Below are 21946 nucleotides of genomic sequence, written 5' to 3'. Positions count from 1 at the left end.
CCACATTATATTATATATTATATGATCATCCAATTATAGAACACCTGCCAATTATCCACAGACCTTATAGCCTAGGCTGAGGGGGTCACTATAGATAAAAAGATAGCCTAGTGAAAAATGAAATTGGCTGAGATTTATGGACTGAGCAAAGGCAATGAATAGATGCTATTTGTAAAGTGATTAGAGACAGCAGGCACCCCCTCCCTGCCTATCCTGAAGAGAGAGAAGCTTGGATACTATGCAGTGGACATGGGTTAGATGGGATCCTGTATGAAAATGAATATAGACTAGTGTTGATATGTGTGTTGCACATGGTTACTGCTTTAGTACCAGTCTAACCTTTCACAGCTTTGAGTTAACCTTAAATTACCTTAAATTGCAGCTTGGAGTGATATAAGGATTATCCATCCTTGTGATGCTCCATGAGAAAAAAAAGAATTTGTTTGGTGTAGATTGTGGCTGTTAGATTAGACTCTTGTGGAGGACTCTGCAGCTTCCCAATTGTAAGGAAACTCCTGGCAGAGCCATTCCCTATCAAGGTGGGACTTGAACATGTCAATTGAAGTAGCAGAAACTGTTTCTTCAGAGAGCTGGTTCCACATATTGATGATTCTTTGGCTGAAGAAGTGGCTTCTATGTCTACTTGTGGAACACTGCATGGAGAGCTTCAAAGAATGTTCTCTAGTACCAGAATGCAAGGGCTGTGCGAAGAGACCGGGAAGGGTATTTTTAGAGAGGATTTTTTTGGTTAAAATAATGTCACCCCTTTTCTGTCGGTATGTCAGCATTGGCAGCTTCAAACAACATAGTCTTTCTTTGTATGGAAATTTATTCATGTTGGTAACCATCTTAGTGGCACGACGCTGGACATCCTCAAGCAACTTCCTATCTTTTTTGAAGAAAGGGGCTGCCAATGACATTCCAACCTCCAGGCGTGGATGTACAAGCGTCTTATATAACTTCATAAGAACTCTAGGGTGTCGGCTGGAGATGGTTCTTTTTATGATACCAAGGGTTTTATTTGCAGAAGATGAAACAGACTTAGCATGGCTGCTAAACTTTAATTGGTGATCTACAATAACCCCAAGATCTCTTTCATCGGAAACAGCAGAAAGGAAGTTGTCTTGAAGGAAATACTTATGATGCTTGTAATTCTTAAGATAGAATAATTATGGGCATCAAGTCATGGCTAATTGTAGAAAAAGCTTAATTATGAAAAATCAATGTTCTGAATTATATAACTTAGGACATAATGTGTAATCTTATGGTGTAATCTTAGGACATAAGCTCTACATAAGAAAACATGTTGAGAAAACAATTCTTACTTCTTAATATACAGAATAATCATAGTATCTTCACTTCTTTCCTTGTATTTCCATGTATTGTTGTTTTTCTACCATATTTTTATATTTTGTTTGTATTCCTAAAAAAGGTGTTCAAACAAATACCCTATAACCATCTAACCTAGCCTAATCAAACCTAATCCAACCTAATTTTTCACTATTGTTCTATTTATGTGTGATATGAGAAATAATTAGACAGTATTGATGGGGTTTCATTTGTATTTGAAAATGGAGAAAATACTTGTCAAATCCATGGCTATTGTTCAGAAATTTGTTTTAAAAAACTGCAACAATGAAAGAAGTGAAGATAAAGGTTCTCCCTGTGCAAAATGTGTTAATTATAGTTATTTGGCATATGTGAAGTAAGAATTGTTTTATGTTAATTACCTTAATTTGCATTCTAGAGAAAATTAAGATCCATTTCGATCTGTTACTTGCTTTATACTTGATGATGTGAATGATTAAACATCAAATGCATCCCACTGGTACTTCCAGGGAATGTCATTCAATTCAAAATCCAGTGACTTCTTGAAATCTTCATTGTTGAGTGCTGAGACTTTAATTTGTGAGACTTTTCTAGTGATTTACTACATGGCAGGAGAAAAACAGTTGTTGGTGTTGAATTTTGACAGATGGCTTGAACAGCTTCTTTGAATGCCCCCTCCTGTCAGTGCCAATATTTTGGGGAATTGACAAATGAATTGGGGGGGGGGTCATATGAAGTAAGCTTACATGTCATAAGCATATCAGCTATTTGTCATCAGTAAACCAGTGTAGATAATTTAAGCTCCTTTAAACCTTCATAATAAGGCTTGTCTCTTGTCTTAGACACTGACTTTGTGGCTCTCCTTTGTACTCCTTCCAGAAGTTGTAAATCACCCCTGTATCCTGGTGATGCTATGCACATTCCAAGATCAAGTACTGCTGTAACAAGGGCCTTGTATAACTTCACAAAATATGGGAAGATCTACTGGATATAGTTTTCTTTAAAAGTGCTAGGACAGAGTTTGCATGAGACACTGTCTTTTTTCAGTTTGAATTGAATTTACACTGGTTGTCAACAGTAATTCCAAGATCCCTTTCTTCATCCACACTTTGTTGCTCTTGAATGTTATTTACAGCTGGATCAACCATAGTATAGCCTACTTGAAAACTTTTCTTAACATGTTTCCTTATGTGGAGCTGATGTCCTAGGACTATACCTATAACTTTTACAAAAAGGACCAGTTTCTTTGTTACTTTAGAAACAAATTTGGGCTATGCATTTGCACAGTAGCTGGAGGGGGGAGGGGCAAAGTATAACTGATGTGTATGCAAAGTGTGTTGGATACAATTATTCTGCATACTATTAAGTAAGAATTGTTTTTTGACTTCAAACTGTCCAAATACTTTAACCTTCCCCCCCCCCACCCTTATGTTCCAACATCCTTACATGTAATCCTGCATGTAAACAATGGGCACATTGTAGAGGGGCTTCCAAAAAAAGTAGAGAGGGGCTTCCAAAAAAAGGCAAAGGCAAAGATGGCAGGAGGGCTGGTTGCCCTCCAATCTCTCTTCAACATCTTCTCTCACTAAGTACCCTCATTCATTCATTCTTTAGAAATTGATGTTCCCTTTTTCACAACCAGCCAGCACATACTATGGTTTTATTATGTTTTGCATCCCTTTCAAGATTTCCTTAGTTTCATCAAAATTTCCTAAGCCTTGTTGGAGAGACAGGATCAAACATGCCATTGTTTACAATAAATATCTTTATATGTTAGCAATGTGCAACTTAAATAACTTACATAGCTATTTGACCTTAAGACTATTTTGAACAAAATCGTTATCTCAATATTTTCATCAGATGTATTTGGGGAAAAAATGCTTGGGGGGCTGGTTGCCCTCCAATAACTTTTGACTTGTAGAAAGGGAACTAGAACTTTTGATTTCCAATTGAGTGAGTCTCCTCTAAAGTTTATTCAACCATCATTTACAACAAAGTGGCTATCTCAAATTATTGATCAGATGTATTTGGGGAAAAAAGCATGAGGGATGGTTGCCCTCCAATCACTTTCGAGTCTTAAAAACAGAACTAGAACTTACAATTCTCAATCTAATGAGCCCCTTACAAAGTTTATACAACCATCTCTTGCATTAAAACCTTATATGTTAACAATGGGCAGCTTGCATAGCTTACACCCTTTGTCCCTTGGGCTTGAGGGTTTATGTGTTAAGCTTGAAAGCATAGTTATTTGACCATTGGACTATTAAGTATATGACTTTTGGAAAGTATTCTGGCCACAATGCAATATTGTTTACAAAATTCTTAGTTTCATCATTGCTTAGAGATGATCCTCATTGCTTAGAGATGATCTCGTCGTTTAAAACTAGCCCTATCCTTTGGTAATAAAATTTTGTCCAGCCCTATACACCAAAATATCCTTCCTCCCCAACATCAACCGGCACGGGTAAGGCCACTCAGGGCCGTTGCAGAGCCTGTACCAAAACTTCAACCTGTGACTGTGTCACATGCTTGTTATGAGCTTAGTTTTGTGCCCTCGTTTGTTAAGTTGTTTAATGCTGGATCGACTTTTCAATCTGGATTATTGTTGTTAATTGTATTATTATAATTTTGTGTATATTTGTTGACTTATTTTCGTGTGTATGTGACAATTATTATTGTTAATTGTATATATTATTAATTTTGTGAATGTTAATTTTGACTTGTCGACGAATTTTTGTATGTGTATGACAATAAAAACTAATAATCGGCTCTGTCCTTCGAATGTTTTTTAAATAAATTGAATTTGAATTTGAATCCTAGGTTTTTTCCTGCTGGTCATCTACAAAATAGTTTGGACACAAATAATGTTTCTAGATTATGAGTAGATAGAATTGGGAAAATGATAATGATTGTTCTAATTGTTCTCCATCTACAGTTAAGTATGTAATGGATTAACAATGCTGCTTTTCTGCTAAGGTCCTTGTGTTGGTCCTGTAGTATATTGCTACAATGGGTTGAATTTCTGGGTCTTGTAACACCAAGCTGAGGTCAAAGCCACTGCTACTACAGGACCCATCTACAGTTAAAAATTTGTCTGGCATTTTTTTCATTTGTTTTGCCACTATCTTAATCTACTTTTGTTTTCTTTTTTTTATTCCCACTTAAATGTTCTCTGGAACTCATTTTAACAACACAAACAAAATACAATGTCACAGCCACACTCAAAATCACAATTTTATGGTATTTTGTATTATACATGAGGATGGTGTGGAAAGTCAATGTAAATGGTAATAAAATTTGATGCATTTGGTGATAAGTAATAAGAATTATAATTTTATCAAAAACTCCACAAAAGAATTATGTATTGGAATACTCACTTTACAAAACTATGACAATACATTCCTGGGTTTAATCATTTTCATGAAAATAAACTTTTGAACAGATTCTTGGGGTAAGTTTATATTTAAGGGATGACAGCACCCATTTTACAGCAAACAATCATTGTCTATGTCTTTGTAAAGAGGACACATTAGTGCTTTGAATGCAAAATTACTATGGATATTACTGTTTTTTTGTTAAATGAAAATATTTAAAAGGATTGAGGGTAATATCCCCAGTGCTTAGGCAGTGACTAGTCTCAGAAAAATATATTGATTAAATGTATCTTTGCCAGACATGGACACAAGTTCCTGATTTTGAGCATGATATATAATATTGAGTCTGTCTGTGATAAGTATTTTTATCAACCATGTAGAGGTAAGCATTAAACACACAAGCATCAGAAAAGGTAATTATCAAGCATTAAGTATCTATTGTGACTCAAGCACCTACAAAAATAATATAATGTAAGCAACATAATAAATAGTAGTAGTCAGTAGTTACCAAATAACTCCTTCCTTCCTTCCTTCCTAGAACAGTAAGTCAATATCTACATGTTCCCAGGGATGCTCAAGAATTTCTGAGTTTTGGAGGGGTTCCTTTTGCTAGCATGCACTAAATTGTTGACATATCTCATATCCTGAGATGTACTTATTGGTGTCAGCAGTAATATTTTGCCAAAAAATATATGAGTGTGCAGGTTGTCTTGTTTTGATAACACCTAGGTGAGTTGTGTGAAGATGGGTCATGATTTCTTGGTGCATTCATTTGGGTATTATGATTTGATATCCCTTTAGGATACTGCCACAGTTTGTTACTTCTTCATTCCTACAGTTTCAATACTCCTGAATTCCAGTTAGGCATTGCTTTTTGTATTCTGGCCATCTGTTTTGATTGTTTTGGCTAGAATTTGCATCTGCTTATTATATTTTGAACCATTTGTTGTGCTTTGCACAATCTGGACTTTATAGGGATGCCTTTGAAAATGTTATGCATGTATAGCTCTTCTTTTGGGTCTGTGTCTGACATATGCAAACATGACAGGGCATCAGCCATGAGGAGTTCTGGTCCAAGTCTTTATGTAAATCTCATGTCATAAGGCTGGATGGCAAGGTGGTGATCAACTGATCAGTTTCCTTGGAATGTTTTCTAAGGGTTTGTAGTCTGTAATCACAGAGACTTTTCTTCCAAATGTATACTGGTGAAAATGTTTGTTGGCTGCAAATATTATACCTAGTAGTTCTTTCTCTATTTGAGAGTATCTTTGTTCTGTATCACTTAAGGATTACAAACCAAAATCTACCATTTTTCAGCAATTGATCTGGTTTTATTGGGGTGTGGTTTTACACCCTTGGTGGTAAGCAGATGCTCAAAGTGCAGTACAACTTTTGCCTTGAATATGGAGTAGTCTCTGTTAAACTTGACTCCCTTCTCTTTTGCTATCTAGAGAACTACTCTCATTTGCATGATTTCTTTGCTTGTTCCTACATGTGCTATGTCATCCACTATTTGGCCCAAACCTAATCCTTCAAAGGCCTCCTCCATTTGATATTGATATTCATCTTGAGCTGAAATCATTCCCAATGGGTGCCTTCTCCATTTGAATCTTCCAAACATTGTATGGAATTTTGTGAGCTCTGGTGAGGCAGCATCAAGAACCATCAACCAATACCTATTGGTTGACTAGCATCTAACTTGAATAGATTTTGGGTCCCATGACATGTGTTGGCAGTATTTTCAAACATTTGAATTGGATAATATGGCCTTTGTTTCCATTTATTCTGTTCCCCAGGATATAGGCAAACACAGATATTGCTGTTTGCCTCCTGCACAATGACAGTAGAGTTGACCCCTCTGTTGGCTCTCTCACCTTTTCAATAACTCCAGAGCAGATTAGTCATTCCAATTTGTTCTTTAGTTTAGATTGAAGTGCCAGAAGTACTCTTCTCACTGGCTATACTGACAATATGGCTCCTGGCTTCAGGTGAATCTTACATTTTCCAGGCGTTTTTCCAATGCCTTCAAACACATCCTTGTAATCAGTCAAAATCTCATCTGTGGTTTTGGCTTTGTTGTCTATTCTATGTTGTATATGAACTTGTATATGTATATGATTAAATTCATTAATATGCTGGTCTGTCTGCAAAGTATGGGCTTCTTGTCTGTGTCAACTACATAGAAGTCATGTGATTGTGATTTCCTGTTCTTGTACTGAACCTGTAAAAGACATATGCTAGTAACTTTCAATTTCTCACCAGTATAACTTGTGAGTATATCTGCAGTTGGTATTACTTTTGGCCTTGGAAACATCTTTTTAAGGATCTAAGTTGGTATAATGTTTGCTTCTGCACCTGTGTTGATTTTAATTTCCACATTAATTCCTTCTTTTTTCAGATACATTTTGGCAAGAGGTTTGTTACACTTTTCCACGTTGCTCTGGATGCTTTCAATGAAACACTGTGATGGCATGTCAGTGCCACTTTCTTCTGATTCTATTCTATGAACATTCCATTCACTGCTTCTGCAGATTTTAACAAAGTGATTTAGCTTCTTGAATTTCATGCAGCTTTTCCTTTTGCAGTGCATTGGTGACTTTTGTTGATCACTCCACCACAATTATAGCATTTCAGTAATTCAACTGCATCCTTCAATGAACAGAAATAACCAGGTGTAAAACTTCTGCCACATTTGTTGCATTTTTATTCATGTCTTGTTACTGCATCCACCTTCACTAAGTAATTGTTCATGGATTTTGTTTCTGCTTAACTCCAAAAGCTAGTTGATCTCTAGTCATCTCATCACTTGTTCTTTCAAATGCATGCTTTAATGCCCAACTCAGATATTTTCTGTTGATTCACTGTCTGTCAGGTTACGTTTATGAAATTGATATCTGGCAAATATTGGGGTTGCAAGCAGCTCAGCATGTTCACTAAACTTCCTTATTTATGATGTAACATTGTTTGTTTCACTGGCAGTTAATGTTCATGTATTAAAAATACATGAAATACATGGGACCTTTCTCATCAGCTGATATCAGTAAATATAAACATGTCACTGCATTCTCTTTTCCACTTAGTGGTCATGTCAACATGAGTTCAGCATGTTACTTGAAGTGTAACCATACAACTTTCAAGTTTATTGCATCCCAGTCTGTACATGGGTCAGCTCTAAGTTCTATATTGTATTCCTTATACTTCTGACACCTTACTGTCAATTAAAAAAAGCTCTTTACATAAACTTTGGGTATTTAGTCACTTTTTCATTATGTTGACAAGCAACACCTTTGCCTTGGCAGCTGTTTTGTTTGTTTTTTTCTTGTCATCAGTGGTATGTAGCTCTGAATTAGTAAGAGATGCAAACTCAAAGTTTTTACTGGACTTGGTAATCATAAAATAGGGTAGAAAAGCTCGACTGAAGTTTGTAAATTTCTAGTAGTCTAACAGAAAACAAAATGTTTTTTGTTGTTTTTCATCATGTTCCATGTGGTGTCAGAATAGAAAATCCTAGCTGGGAAAGTGGGCTTTTTAGGAACAATTTTGCAGCATATACCTACAGAAATAAATTATCTCACTGAGAAATAGAGAACAAAATTCTGTATCTGTTTTAGATTTCTGGGAAAATTCAATCTTGAATGCCAAGTTCCAATTTCTTGGATTGCTTCCTGAAATTTGAGATAATGGCCTCTTGTATTTTAATTAACTAATACTATGAAAAGTATGCAAGATGATATGAAATTTCTTATATACACATTTACTTTGCTCACTTGAAATAATTTCCAAAGTTGCCATGACTGAAGTAACTTTTTCACCTAGACAAGGTAGATTTTATTTTTTTTAACGTGGATAGACTGATCCTGGTTTTTAGGAACTGGAGCTGACACTGATTTTCCAAAAACAAATTACTTTTCTGACTTTCTATTTTGAAGTTTTGGTTTTGCAAATACCCAATGTTTTATCTAAGTAACGTGCCCTAGACTTGAAAATAGATAGACATCAAATTACTTTGAATACTGACAAGTTGATATTATCTGTTTGAAAAAATAAGCGAAGTCCCTGCATCTTTCATAAACGGGAGCTCTGATTTGACTAAATCGATTGGCTATTTCAGAAGTTCTGATGAAAAATCAGTTGTTGCTGATTTGCCATATTGTTCTTTTATGCACTTGAATAAATTACACTGAGGAGGGTTTTGTAGCCTTTATCTTTTTGGTAAAGGATTTTTAAAAACAAAAAAGCAATTTTGCCCAATTGTCTATTTTTTCACTTTTTTCAGCACTGTTTTTTATTTTTCAGGATCATTAACTTGAATTTGGTTGAGAGAAAAATGGATTTCCAAAATCGTGCTGGTGGGAAAACAGGTGGTGGAGGAGTAGCATCATGGAGTGAAACAAACCGAGATCGTCGTGAAAGACTAAGACAACTTGCTCTTGAAACTATTGATCTAAACAAGGATCCATATTTTATGAAGAATCATTTAGGTAGACTTATCAGACTTTTTTTGTATGATTTTTTAATACTTTAAGAGCAATACTCAGTATTGTGTATCTCAAATTTCCAAAAATGTATCAAAAAAGTATTTCAAAAGTATAGTTTAAAGTTCTAGTTTAGAGATAAATTAAATGTACAAGTCTCTTGTTCTGTCTTAATATGTTCCTGTATATGCTCTTTTTTTTCTGATATCTATCTCAGTAATGATTTTAATCAAAGGAAAAATAAATGCATGGAATGTAGATCTAGGCAAAAGCACAAATAGATTATGCCCTTTGAAGAAATTTGTAGCTTCTATCCTAGTTCTTAGATAAGATTAAGAGTTAGTATAGGTTAACATCGACAAGATTTGTTTCTCTCTCCTCTCTTGTCATTGCCCATAGCTACTGAAAACTTAAAAATAAATAATGACGAAGACCACACTGCCTTTCCATAATACAACAACAAAAGAGAGAATAATGAGTACTTTTTTCCCAAGACAGTGAACCAACAAAACCTATTTGAATATTTCGGCCCTATATCTAAGGGCCGTCTTCAGCAAAGAAAAAATAAAAAACAGTAAAACACTTACAATAAAAGTTCTCAGTTAAAAATCCATTTTTTATTTTAAAATAGCCTTTGCATCATTACTTCTTAACGAAAAGTTCAGCCAAGACTGTCTGATAAAAGCTAACATTTTACAAGATAAGAAGGTTCATTCATTTCACTAACTGTATTTATTAAAAATTGGAATGATTTCTTATTGCGATAGTTGCCTTCTCTGCAGCTAATCTGATAGTTCTTTTGATATTGGGCTTGTTTTTGTTCGTTCCTATTTTTGTTTTATTTTGAATTAGATTATTTTCTATAATTAATTTTGTGTACATAGGGTTGAGTGTGTATTCACCCAAGTCTCTATTTAGGGATGTATTATTATTTAAGTTTCGTTTGATTTCGATTGCCTCACGGACAGTTTGTTTGATTCCTAGGTCATTGCTAATTAGAATTGTTTCGTCAAATAGAACATAATGGTTTGGATTTTCAAAAATATGATTACTTAAAGCTGAATCGAAAGATATGGAGTTATTTTTAGATTTTAACGCTTTTTCAATACTTTCTTCGTGTTGCTGTAATCTTGTTCCTAAATTTTGGTGGGTTCGACCAATGTAATAATTTCCACAACTACATGGTATTTGATACACCCCTCGTAGACGAGTAATTGGGGTTTTATCCTTACCAGAATTGACAAGATTCATTATACTTAAATTGCTTGTGAATACAACACGTAAATTGTTCTTTAAACAAACTTTTTTCAGTTTTGAAGTAATTTTCGGAATATAAGGCAGGTAAATCGTGCTTGTGGGTTTATTAGAATCATTTACTGGTGTGGGATTTAAGGCTTTAGAAGAATGCATCTTTAATCTTTGAGCAATAACAGTATTTATGAGAGAAATTGGGTACCCGTTGCCAAAAAGTATGTCTGTAATAAAATTTAATTCTTTTTTAACATACGGCTCTGAACAGATATTAAGTACTCTATCCACAAGAGATATTACCACACCTCTTTTAACCTGTGGAGGATGGTTAGATTTGAAGTGAAGGTATCTATTATTATGCGTAGGTTTTCTGTAAACCGTAAAATCAAGTTTATTCACACTGTGTATTATCAATACATCTAAAAAAGGTATTTTTCCATCTCTTTCGGTCTCTAGAGGGAATTGCAGGTTTCTATCGTAAGTATTTAAATGTTCTAGAAAACCTTTAACTTCACTTTCGCCATAATTCTAAACTGAAATTATGTCGTCCATGAAACGTCCCCAAAACACATGATTAAGAAAATACGAATCTAGGGCCCAATTTTCAAGATTTTTGACGAAAATATTTGCGAGTAGGCCTGATAGAGGTGCTCCCATAGGAAGGCCCCTTACCTGTTTGTAATATGAATCTCGAAACTGGAAGTGCATGGAATATTTGTTACATAATTTAACCAAATGCATGAGAACATCAATGTCTAGACCTATTGCTGACTCTTCGATTAGATGGTAATTGTTTTCCAGTTTATTTTGCAATAATTGTTCAGATTTTGAAACATCAATACTAGTATACATAGAAACTATGTCAAAGCTGCTTAATATGGAATTTTCAGAAATGTCTATTTGTTTAAATTTTTCTACAAGATCAACTGAATTTTTTATATAAGATTTTTGGGAGTGAAGCAATGGTTTAAATGCAGTGCATAACCATTTTCCAATGTTTGAGGCAGGTGATTTTGTACTAGCTACAATGGGTCTTAGAGGAATGCCTTGTTTGTGCAATTTTGGTAATCCATAAAACTTTGAGCAAAAAACACGACGAGGGAGGAATTTATTGTACAACTGTGGAGTGATTCTGCCATTTTCTTTCAAATTTTTTAATTCTTTTATTACTTTTTGAGCAAATTGATCAGTCTGGTCATGGGTTGATTTAACATAAGTGGTTGTATCATTTAAATGTGACTGAATTTTACCATCATAATCAGTTTTATTCATAATTACTATGGAGTTGCTTTTATCGGCTTTAGTGATTATTATTGAGGAATCTTTACGGAGTTTATTCAAAACCTTTGTGTCATATGATTTTTCCGTTGCGTTATTGGGAGAATTAGGAAGTTTTAATGAGGTGTTGTAAAGAGTGTTAATTAAACAAGATCTAACTGTATCCGGGTTTGAAACAAGAGCACTACATTTGTGGAGAGTGGATTCTAAAGATGCTACCAAGTCTGCAACTGGAACTTGTTTCGGTAAAAACGAAAATTTTGGCCCTTGTTCTAGGACTTTTTCTTCAACATAGCTAAGCTTTTTGGATGAAATATTTACAATCACAGGTCCAGGACTTATCTTAGGATTGTAAACTGGGTTGATTCCCAGTTTATACGAAATACGAGTCTCAAGTGGTCAACCCAGTTTACAATCCTAAGATAAGTCCTGGACCTGCGATTGTAAATATTTCAGCTAAAAAGCTTTTACGGTTTACAGAAAACCTACGCACAATAATAGATACCATCACTTCAAATCTAACCATCCTCCACAGGTTAAAAGAGGTGTGGTAATATCTCTTGTGGATAGAGTACTTAATATCTGTTCAGAGCCGTATGTTAAAAAAGAATTAAATTTTATTACAGACATACTTTTTGGCAACGGGTACCCAATTTCTCTCATAAATACTGTTATTGCTCAAAGATTAAAGATGCATTCTTATAAAGCCTTAAATCCCACACCAGTAAATGATTCTAATAAACCCACAAGCACGATTTACCTGCCTTATATTCCGAAAATTACTTCAAAACTGAAAAAAGTTTGTTTAAAGAACAATTTACGTGTTGTATTCACAAGCAATTTAAGTAAAATGAATCTTGTCTATTCTGGTAAGGATAAAACCCCAATTACTCGTCTACGAGGGGTGTATCAAATACCATGTAGATGTGGAAATTATTACATTGGTCGAACCCACCAAAATTTAGGAACAAGATTACAGCAACACAAAGAAAGTATTGAAAAAGCGTTAAAATCTAAAAATAACTCCATATCTTTCGATTCAGCTTTAAGTAATCATATTTTTGAAAATCCAAACCATTATGTTCTATTTGACGAAACAATTCTAATTAGCAATGACCTAGGAATCAAACAAACTGTCCGTGAGGCAATCGAAATCAAACGAAACTTAAATAATAATACATCCCTAAATAGAGACTTGGGTGAATACACACTCAACCCTATGTACACAAAATTAATTATAGAAAATAATCTAATTCAAAATGAAACAAAAATAGGAACGAACAAAAACAAGCCCAATATCAAAAGAACTATCAGATTAGCTGTAGAGAAGGCAAATATCGCAATAAGAAATCATTCCAATTTTTAATAAATACAGTTAGTGAAATGAATGAACCTTCTTATCTTGTAAAATGTTAGCTTTTATTAGACAGTCTTGGCTGAACTTTTCGTTAAGAAGTAATGATGCCAAGGCTATTTTATAATTAAAAATGGATTTTCAACTGAGAACTTTTATTGTAAGTGTTTTACTGTTTTTTTATTTTTTCTTTGCTGAAGACGGCCCTTAGATATAGGGCCGAAATATTCAAATAGGTTTTGTTGGTTCACTGTCTTGGGAAAAAAGTCCTCATTATTCTCTCTTTTGTTGTTTTATTAAAAATAAACTTTTTGAATAAATCCGCCTATTGAGAAAGTTCCCTTAAGTGACCAGCAGCAGACTAAAGAGATGGTTTTGGAGGTACATGCCCACCAGGGACGTCAAAAATTCTGCAATTTACAATGAGGGGGGAGGATGAAAATATTGATGGGGGAATCCAGCTTTCAGTGATTCCCCCAAACATTAACTGTGTGTCCGCCTCTACAAGTGACACCAGATCGGAAGCATTAGCTTTTATTCAAATTCAACTAAAGATTAACTTTTAAGTCTGAAAATAATTTTTTTTTTTTATGTAGAGAAAGAGCCAGAAAACCCTCAAACATAATGTCGAATCGAAATAAAAAGCACACTATTGAAATAATCTTTGTCAGAAACCCTTAACTGGAGGTTTATATTCCCTGTCAAGGCAAACAAGGAAAATTAATTTTTTGTATTGGTAGAATGGATGTGTCTCCTTTTTCCCTTCTGTGCTAGCAGGCTACCAGAAGACCATAAAGAGGTAGGTGAGGACTCATTCGAAAATTAGCGTGTACATCTACTTTTCATCTACACTGCTTTTTTTTATAAACTTCACTTGATAGCACCAGATTACAGTGCCATATACAAGGCTATATCGAGGGGGGGGGTACTGGTTTTGAACAACCGGTTTGCCTTGTACTTTTTAGTGAATCGACACTGATAGCACCATGCATTAGAGCAATAATACGACTTTGAGTTTCATTATCTGGAATTGAGTGAATTAAAAAACTAGAAAGAACACCACTATGATCGCCATCATTGAAAATATTTCATCGGGGGCACAATTTAACTGCTGAATTATAAAATTCTTTGATGCCAGCGAGTTTTATTTTTAACTTGTAGGTCACTAACCAAGTTAGTCAAACATTGCGTATTTAAAGAAGTAAAAAAAAATCAATGTGTCCTTTTTGATCAAAATAGATCGTTATCGAATTCTTTGTATTACTCCCCCCCCCCAATACTTACGGATTCCATCATATAATTTTTTATCTACAATGATTGACTAGCAATTATATGTGGGAAGCTTGAACAAACTCAGAGGTAAATCATATTTTCAATGCCACATTACAAAAAAAGAGGAAATGCTGAGCTTTGCTGCATCATTACCTAATTGATAATGTTTTGGAGCTGATACCACAAGATAGAAGAATCCCTGTCCTTGTTTCAACTGGCTTGAAAGCAGCAATGCCCCATCTGGGGTCCCTAGTTCATCTCCGTTTCGGTCAGCATCCCCCTCCCCCCAATTAGTTAAACTCTTTCTCATACCCATTATGTCCTAATAGATAACATCACTTATAGAATTGCTGTGGAATATGTATCCATAGTAACCGAAAAATTGGGTTTCAGTCGACATCCACTTACATATCTTTTCTGTTCATTTAATGGTAATTCAGACGGGAAGATCTTCTGAAGTGCGCCATGCACTACATCATGTATCTTGTCCTATTGTTCATGGCAGGAGTTTCACATATGAGGCGAGAGGGCCACTGGCTCAATTTTTATGGCACTTAGTATTTACCAAGTGACATATAGCGATTGCAATTTCTCTTGGTCTGTCTGTCCCGGTTTTGCTAGTTTGGGCGCTTCCGGATAAGCTAGGACGATGACATTTGGCAGGCGTATCAGGGACCAGACGAGATTGAATTAGAAATAATCTTTTCCCCGATTCGGCCATCTGGAGGGTATTAGGGGGTCGGTTAATATGGAAAAATTAGAACAAAAATGAGGAATTTTTAACTTACGAACGTGTGATCGGATCTTGATGAAATTTCATATTTAGAAGGATATCGTGTCTCAGAGCTCTTATTTAAAATCTCGACCGGATCCGGTGATATTGGGGGAGTTGGAGGGGGAAATCTGAAATCTTGGAAAACGCTTGAGTGGAGAGATCGGGATGAAACTTGGTTGGAAAAATAAACGGAAATCCTAGATATGTGGTTGACATAGCCGGAACGGATCTGTTCTCTTTGGGGGATTTGGGGGGGGGGGGTGTTAATTCAAAAAAATAGAAAAAATTAGGTATGTTTAACTTACGAACGAGTGGTCGGATCTTAATGACATTTAATATTTAGAAGGACCTTGTAACTCAGACCTTTCATTTTAAATCCCGACCGGATCCGATGACATCGGGGGGAGGGGGTGGGGTAACCTGAAATCTTGGAAAACACTTAGAATGGAGAGGTCAGGATAAACCTTGGTGGGAAGAATAAGCACAAGTCCCAGATACGTGATTGACATAACCGGAACGGATCCGTTCTCTTTGGGGGAATTGGGGGGGGGGGGGGTAATTCGGAAAAATTTGAAAAAATGAGTATTTTTAACTTACAAACAAGCGATCGGGTCTTAATGAAATTTGATATTTAGAAGGACCCGGTAACTCAGACGTCTTATTTCAAATTCCGACTGGATCCGGTGACATTGGGGGGAGTTGGGAGGGTGAAAAGAGAAAGCTTGGAAAACGCTTAGAGCAGAGAGATCGCAATGAAACTTGGTGGGAAGAAAAAGCACAAGTTCTAGATACGTCATTGACATAATGGGATCGGATGCTCTCTATTTTGGGAAGGTGATGGGGGACATAATTCGGTAATTCGGAAAAAATTAGAAAAAATGAGGTATTTTCAACTTACGAACGGGTGATTGGATCTTAGTGAAATTTGATATCTAGAAGGAGTTCGTGTCTCAGAGCTCTTGTTTTAAATCTTGACCAGATCTGGTGACATTGGGAGGGGGAGTTGGAGGAGGAAACTGGAAATCTTGGAAAACGCTTAGAGTGGGGAGATCGTGATGATACTTGGTGGGAAGAATATGCACAAGTCCTAGGTACGTGATTGACATAACCAGACCGGATTTACTCTCTTTGGGGGGGGGGGTAATTCAGAAAAATAGAAAAATGAGGTATTTTTAACTTACGAACGGGTGACCAGATCATAATGAAACTTGATATTTAGAAGGGCGTCGTGTCTCAAAGCCCTTATTTTAAATCCCGACCGGATTCAGTAACATTGGGGAGAGTTGGAGGGGGGAAACCAAAAATACTAGAAAATGCTTAGAGTGTAGATATCGGGATGAAACCTGGTGGGAAGAATAAGCACATGTCCTAGATACGTTATTGATGTAACCGGACCGAACCTCTCTCTTTGAGGAGGTTGGCGGGGGTAATAAAAATTACAAAAAATGAGGTGCTTTTAACTTACAGACCGGTGATCGGATCTTAATTAAATTTGTTATTTAGAAAGACCTCGTGTCTCAGAGCTCTTTTTTTAAATCCCAACCGGATCCAGTGAGATTGAGGGGGGGGGGTCTTAGGGCGGAACCGGAAATCCATGAAAACGCTTAGAGTGGAGAAATCGGGATGAAACCTAGTGGGAAGAATAAGCACAAGACCTGGAGTCCTATATCGCAATTTAAATTCCTGTCTCTCTGTCTTTTGGCCCCGGTTTTGCTAGTTCGGGCACTTTCAGATAACTTTCGGATAGTACGATGAAAGTTGGCTGGCGTATCAGGAATCCGATCAGATTGAATTAGAAATAGTCACTTTCCTGATTCGACCATCTGGGGGGGGGGGGATTGGAAGGACGGTTAATTCGGAAAATTAGGAAAAAGGAGGTATTTTAACTTACGAACAGGTTATCTGATCTTAATGAAATTTGATGTTTAGAAGGACCTCGTGTGTCAGAGCTCTTATTTTAAATCTCGACCGGACCCGGTGATATTGTGGGGGTAGGAGTTGGAGTGGGAAATCTTGGAAAACGCTTAGAGTGGAGAGACTTGGTGGGAAGATGCTCTTGGTACTTCCGACCTCGTCACAAGTGCCATATGAGCTCTTGACTCTTGTTTATTATTATTATTACTTTGGCAAGTGGGCTGGTGGAAATATATGACATAAAATAAATCAAAGAAGATAAGTCTCAGTCGGTAAAGAACGGTAAATAAAATTATATTAACAGTAATATCACCGAAATCAGACATGCCGGTCGGTGAAATTCAGCCCCCCTCAAATATTTTGGCTTGTAACGCCTCTGGTCGGAACCAGATTAATTCTCCTTTGTCCCAGCCTATTATTTCAGTGTACTTTTCATCACAGGACAACTCTTCGTTGCCATCACTGTGGCAACAGAGTTGCCACTAATTTCATATTTTCGAATTATTTTCTTTTACCTTTATCTTGTCCTGTCCTGATACCTCAAACACCCCCCCCGCACCAAAAAAATACGAAAAAAAGAATTAAAATGAGTTAAAGTGCAAAAATATATGTTGTAGGATATTCTACATCATACATTATGCCTTATGTTTTGGAATACAGGTAGAATAGGTAGAATCATTGTTTTTATTTGTCATAGTTTCTCTTTGCCAGATCAATTTTGTGTGTGTGGGAATTTTCCGTGGGGAGATTTTATTTGGGGGGAAGGGAATACGCCTAGTACCAGAAAGCTGTAACTTCATTAAATGAAAGGCAAAATTGAAAGATAGTGAACTGTCCATGGTACCTTTGCTAGTGTGCCGGGTATAGTTGTTAGTTTGTATGTATTGTAAGCACAGTACAAGCTTACTACGAGGTGTTTTTTTTTTTTAATTAAGGTCTGTTTGATCATAGGCACCAAACGAATTATTATTTAAAAAGAGTAAACTTATTTTCAAATTAGTTTATACTTTACTCTATTTAACAGCATAGTTGCCAAGTTTGTCGTAGCACTTATCATACCTCTCAACTAATTTTAAAGTAACCTCTGTATACTTGCCGCTTGTTCCGCTAATCAGGAATTCATTTCCGTTTTTACGTCATCATCATTATTGTAACGTTTGCCGCTGAGGTATTGCTTAATGGGGAGAAACGGGTGGTAATCACTCGGCGCATGATCAGGACTGTATTGTGGGTGATCTAAAACTTCCTATCGAACTACTTCCTTTTTTTTTTTTTTTTTTTTTTTTTTAATCGCTCTACGGGGCTTTCTCTGGGCTAGGCAGAATGCTTAAGCATTGATAGTGGTTCTTCCGTTGCCTGAAGTCGACCAAAAACACCATGCCTATTCCCAATCACCGATGCCATGATTTTGCGCTGGGAGAGAGGGGATGTTCGGCCTTCAAATTTTTCAGGGGAGTGTGTGTTTTCATTCCATGTTCTGTTGCCTCGATTTGGGCATGATATACGAAACCCATGTTTGGTGTCCATTACAACCGGCTGTCACCTCAGTGGCAACCTTTAAAAAGATGTCGACGACCTGAAAACAGCAGTGAACTCTTGGTTTTTGGAGCCGGCGGCGAAAACTGTTTCAAAAAACTTGGTAACTATGTCGAAAATTGGTAACTTTTTGAAAATGACTACTTTTTTGTAAAAAAGATCTTTTCTGTGTTTGGGACTTATTTATTTATTTATTTATATAGGTGTAGTTTCTATTTATTTGTTGTAAAGTCAGTTTTTTTCTTTTTATATTTTTTATTTTCTCTTGCATACAATATTTGCTTTATATGGGGCTCTGCAATAGCTAGTAATAATATTAGATTGAGAAGCCATTTTTTGGCTCGCTTTGAGTTTCAATGTTGCTCTTTATTTCCATCAGGAAATTGCTGTTTTTTTTTGTTTTTTTTTTTAGCTAGAAAAGGATTAATTTTTTTAGCTAGAAAAATGTTGGATTGGGCTTTGATTCAGATTTTCTTTCTCACAGGTACCTACGAATGTAAACTTTGTTTGACTTTGCACAATAACGAAGGATCATATCTAGCCCATACTCAGGGCAAAAAGCATCAAGCCAATTTGGCAAGAAGAGCTGCAAAAGAAGCTAGAGAAGCTCCTCAACAGGTTGGTTCATCTGCTTTATGGTTTTAGTCTATTGGTTTGACTTACTTTTCTTTTTTTCTTTTTTCTTTTTTGTTTCCCCATAGATCAAAATCGATAGCTAAGGGGAGAGTTTCGAAAGTTTGGAAGCTCAGACCTTTTTTTTCCTTTACTATTTTTCTTACTGTTTGTCCAAAAAGGCAATAGAGTTAATGCAATTCAAGTAAACGCCATATATTCTACTTCGTGATTTTCGTCACACAAGAATACGATACGAGGTTTTACACACAGAAGTTTTACCATTAGGCCTATGTAATAACATTTTTTCCACCCTAATTAGTATCATCATAGTATCAGCCGTCCTGGCCGAGTTGGTTGGTGCGCTGGATTGGGGATCCTTTGTCTGAGAGGACGAGGGTTCGAATCCCAGTGTACCCAATTCTTCAGTTGGGACGGGGGTCAGTGGCGTGACTCTGTAAGCTTAGCCAGAGTCGACCCAGCTCTAAATGGGTACCTGGAGAAATCTGGGGAAGGTAAACAGGAAGGGTGTGCGAAAGCACAGGATGGCTGGCCCCCAACCCCCCATTGCACTTCCTGGCTGAAGGGACATGAAACGGAGATCAGCACCGCTGGTAGGGACTGTAAAGTCTAATGCCGTATCCTTTACCTTTTTAATTAGTATCATTGGCAGCTTTTAAAAATATTGTTAACGATGTCAACCTGTTTTCCGTGCAAAAGCCGATACACACTTTCTCCAGTAGCAGCTGACACATTAGAGTTTAGAGATTCCATGTTTTGGTCATCTTCGTAAGTCTCAGTATAGTCCGTACCATATCACTCCACCCAAAATCTTAAATTTTGACCTTCTATTGCCATTGAGTTTAACTTAGATGCAATAATATGATACACCTGATTAATTATGGTATCTTCAGTTACATTATTTCGTCGTGATTTCCGAATAAAATCTTCAACTGATTTTTAATCTTTCCCAAAGACATCTCAGATCTGTATGATTTTCGAAAAAAAACAATGTTAACGAAGATTATTCGCATCACAGATGGTATTTTGGTAGTGCCGATTCTTCTAGGCCATCTACCCACTGTCTGTCGTCGAATGCGAGGCCATGAGCTAGGCATATTTGCTCGTATGTCACGTAACGAGTGTGATTCACAGTAAGGATATCTTTGTAACTTGTTGCATCCTTTGCGTGATATACAGGTACTTACAAATGGAAGCACTGGCAAATGGAACTCATGGACGAGCTATATAATCTATGCTGTAAATTCGACCAATAACACTCAATCGGTGGATTAGTTGTTCCAATATGCTCGTTTTTCATTATATTTAAAGTTTTTGGGCATTCCCAATAATAGTAAAATTTTTGGTGTGTTTGCATCTGTTTCAGTGCCTTTTTATGTTGAAAATACACTTCTAACTTTTAGCCTCGTTGTCCAATATCTACCAAATCTTCTAATGCTTGGCTAATATTTCGCATTTGGTATTGTCCACTTAAATGAATATTTATACGTTGAACAACATGGCTCTTTCTTTGCATATCATCATTATCGTCATTTTATTTATAACCCTTCACTAAAAAACTGGTCAGAACGCCCAGAAAAGACAGAGTAAAAATCAAGAAAAACAAAAAAGAAACAACAGAAATAAAAACACACTTTGATAACTATAAACAAGGGACAAACAGAATGACCAAAGATAGGAAGACTTCTGGCGTTCAGTAAAGAAGTCACAAATACGCTTCTCAATAACCCCAGCTTGGTGTACCAATTGATACTTTCTTTGCAGAAAAGAGTTCTTGTCCAAGTTGAAAGTGCCATTAAATACTTTACAAAATTTAAAATAAAGGTGAACTTGCTTTTTCTTACCACAATTAAGAAAAGACCAAACAAGAGCAAAGGCAAGTAAGTGAGGAACAATTAGACTGTTGTATAACTGAGAACGGTGAACTCTACTCAGATACGAAACATTTGAAGCCAGGGAGATACGCAGCCCAGATCTTTTTAGCATAATTTTTAAATGCCAGGTTTACAGTTTCTTTCAGGTTTTCTCCAATAGGCATACACAGTTAAGCAAGACTGCTGGCAAAAGGAACCTCAGAGCCGGATAGACTTATTGAATTTCTATTCTCTTCATGGTTGAATGGTAGAACAACTGTTTTATTAATATTAAACCTCAAACTAATGTGTTTTTACTCTTCTTGGAGAAACACTGAAGCTGAGGAGCATCCTTGGAAAGTGCAGGAAAGGTTTAGTAAGTCATCTGCAAACAACTAACGAAAGATCAACTCCTTTGAAGATAAATGTACAGTTCAACTTATCCTGAGCACCGGTAACACAATTGTTAAACAAAACTGAAGAAGTCAGAGCTCCTTGGCGTAAACCTTTCAGAATCGGAAATAGTTGACTTCCATCTTAATTTCAGCCTTCAGATTTCTATAGATGTATCTTAAACAAGTAATTATCGCAGCATCAGTACCTTTCAAAAGGACCTCAAGCAAAACTTGCGAAAATATACACTAGTAAAAAGCTCTTGCAACATCAAGTTCACACAAGACCAAGAAATCACCTCTTTTTTTAATATCTTTCAGCACATTTATATGCAGAAAGAGAGCATGCTCTCTACCTAAGCCTCGCTGATACCCAAACTGACAATTTTCTTCAATGTCTCTTATCAAAAAAGACTCCAAGAGCTTGAAAGTAGTACATGAGACGGTAGTGGTACCTTTTTGAGGATGGGAGTTATTTGTCCGGTACAAAATTGCAAAGGGAATCAAATC

At 36.1% G+C, this 21946-nt stretch overlaps 1 protein-coding gene across 1 annotated transcript in view; it reads left to right on the top strand.

Annotated features, from left to right (window-relative positions):
* The window catches only part of LOC136032054 (splicing factor 3A subunit 2-like), a 31903-nt gene that overhangs the window by 444 nt on the left and 9513 nt on the right, over nt 1-21946 (top strand). The window contains exons 2-3 of the mRNA XM_065712160.1: nt 9000-9184; nt 19043-19176. Coding sequence (XP_065568232.1) covers nt 9031-9184; nt 19043-19176 — 288 coding nt within the window. The 5' untranslated portion in view covers nt 9000-9030. The remainder of the gene's footprint in view (nt 1-8999; nt 9185-19042; nt 19177-21946) is intronic.

The sequence above is a fragment of the Artemia franciscana genome, chromosome 10, assembly GCF_032884065.1.
Source record: "Artemia franciscana chromosome 10, ASM3288406v1, whole genome shotgun sequence".
Classification (NCBI taxonomy): domain Eukaryota; kingdom Metazoa; phylum Arthropoda; class Branchiopoda; order Anostraca; family Artemiidae; genus Artemia; species Artemia franciscana.
The sequence above is the reverse complement of the archived record's forward strand: the minus strand, read 5'-3'. Positions and strand labels throughout refer to the sequence as shown.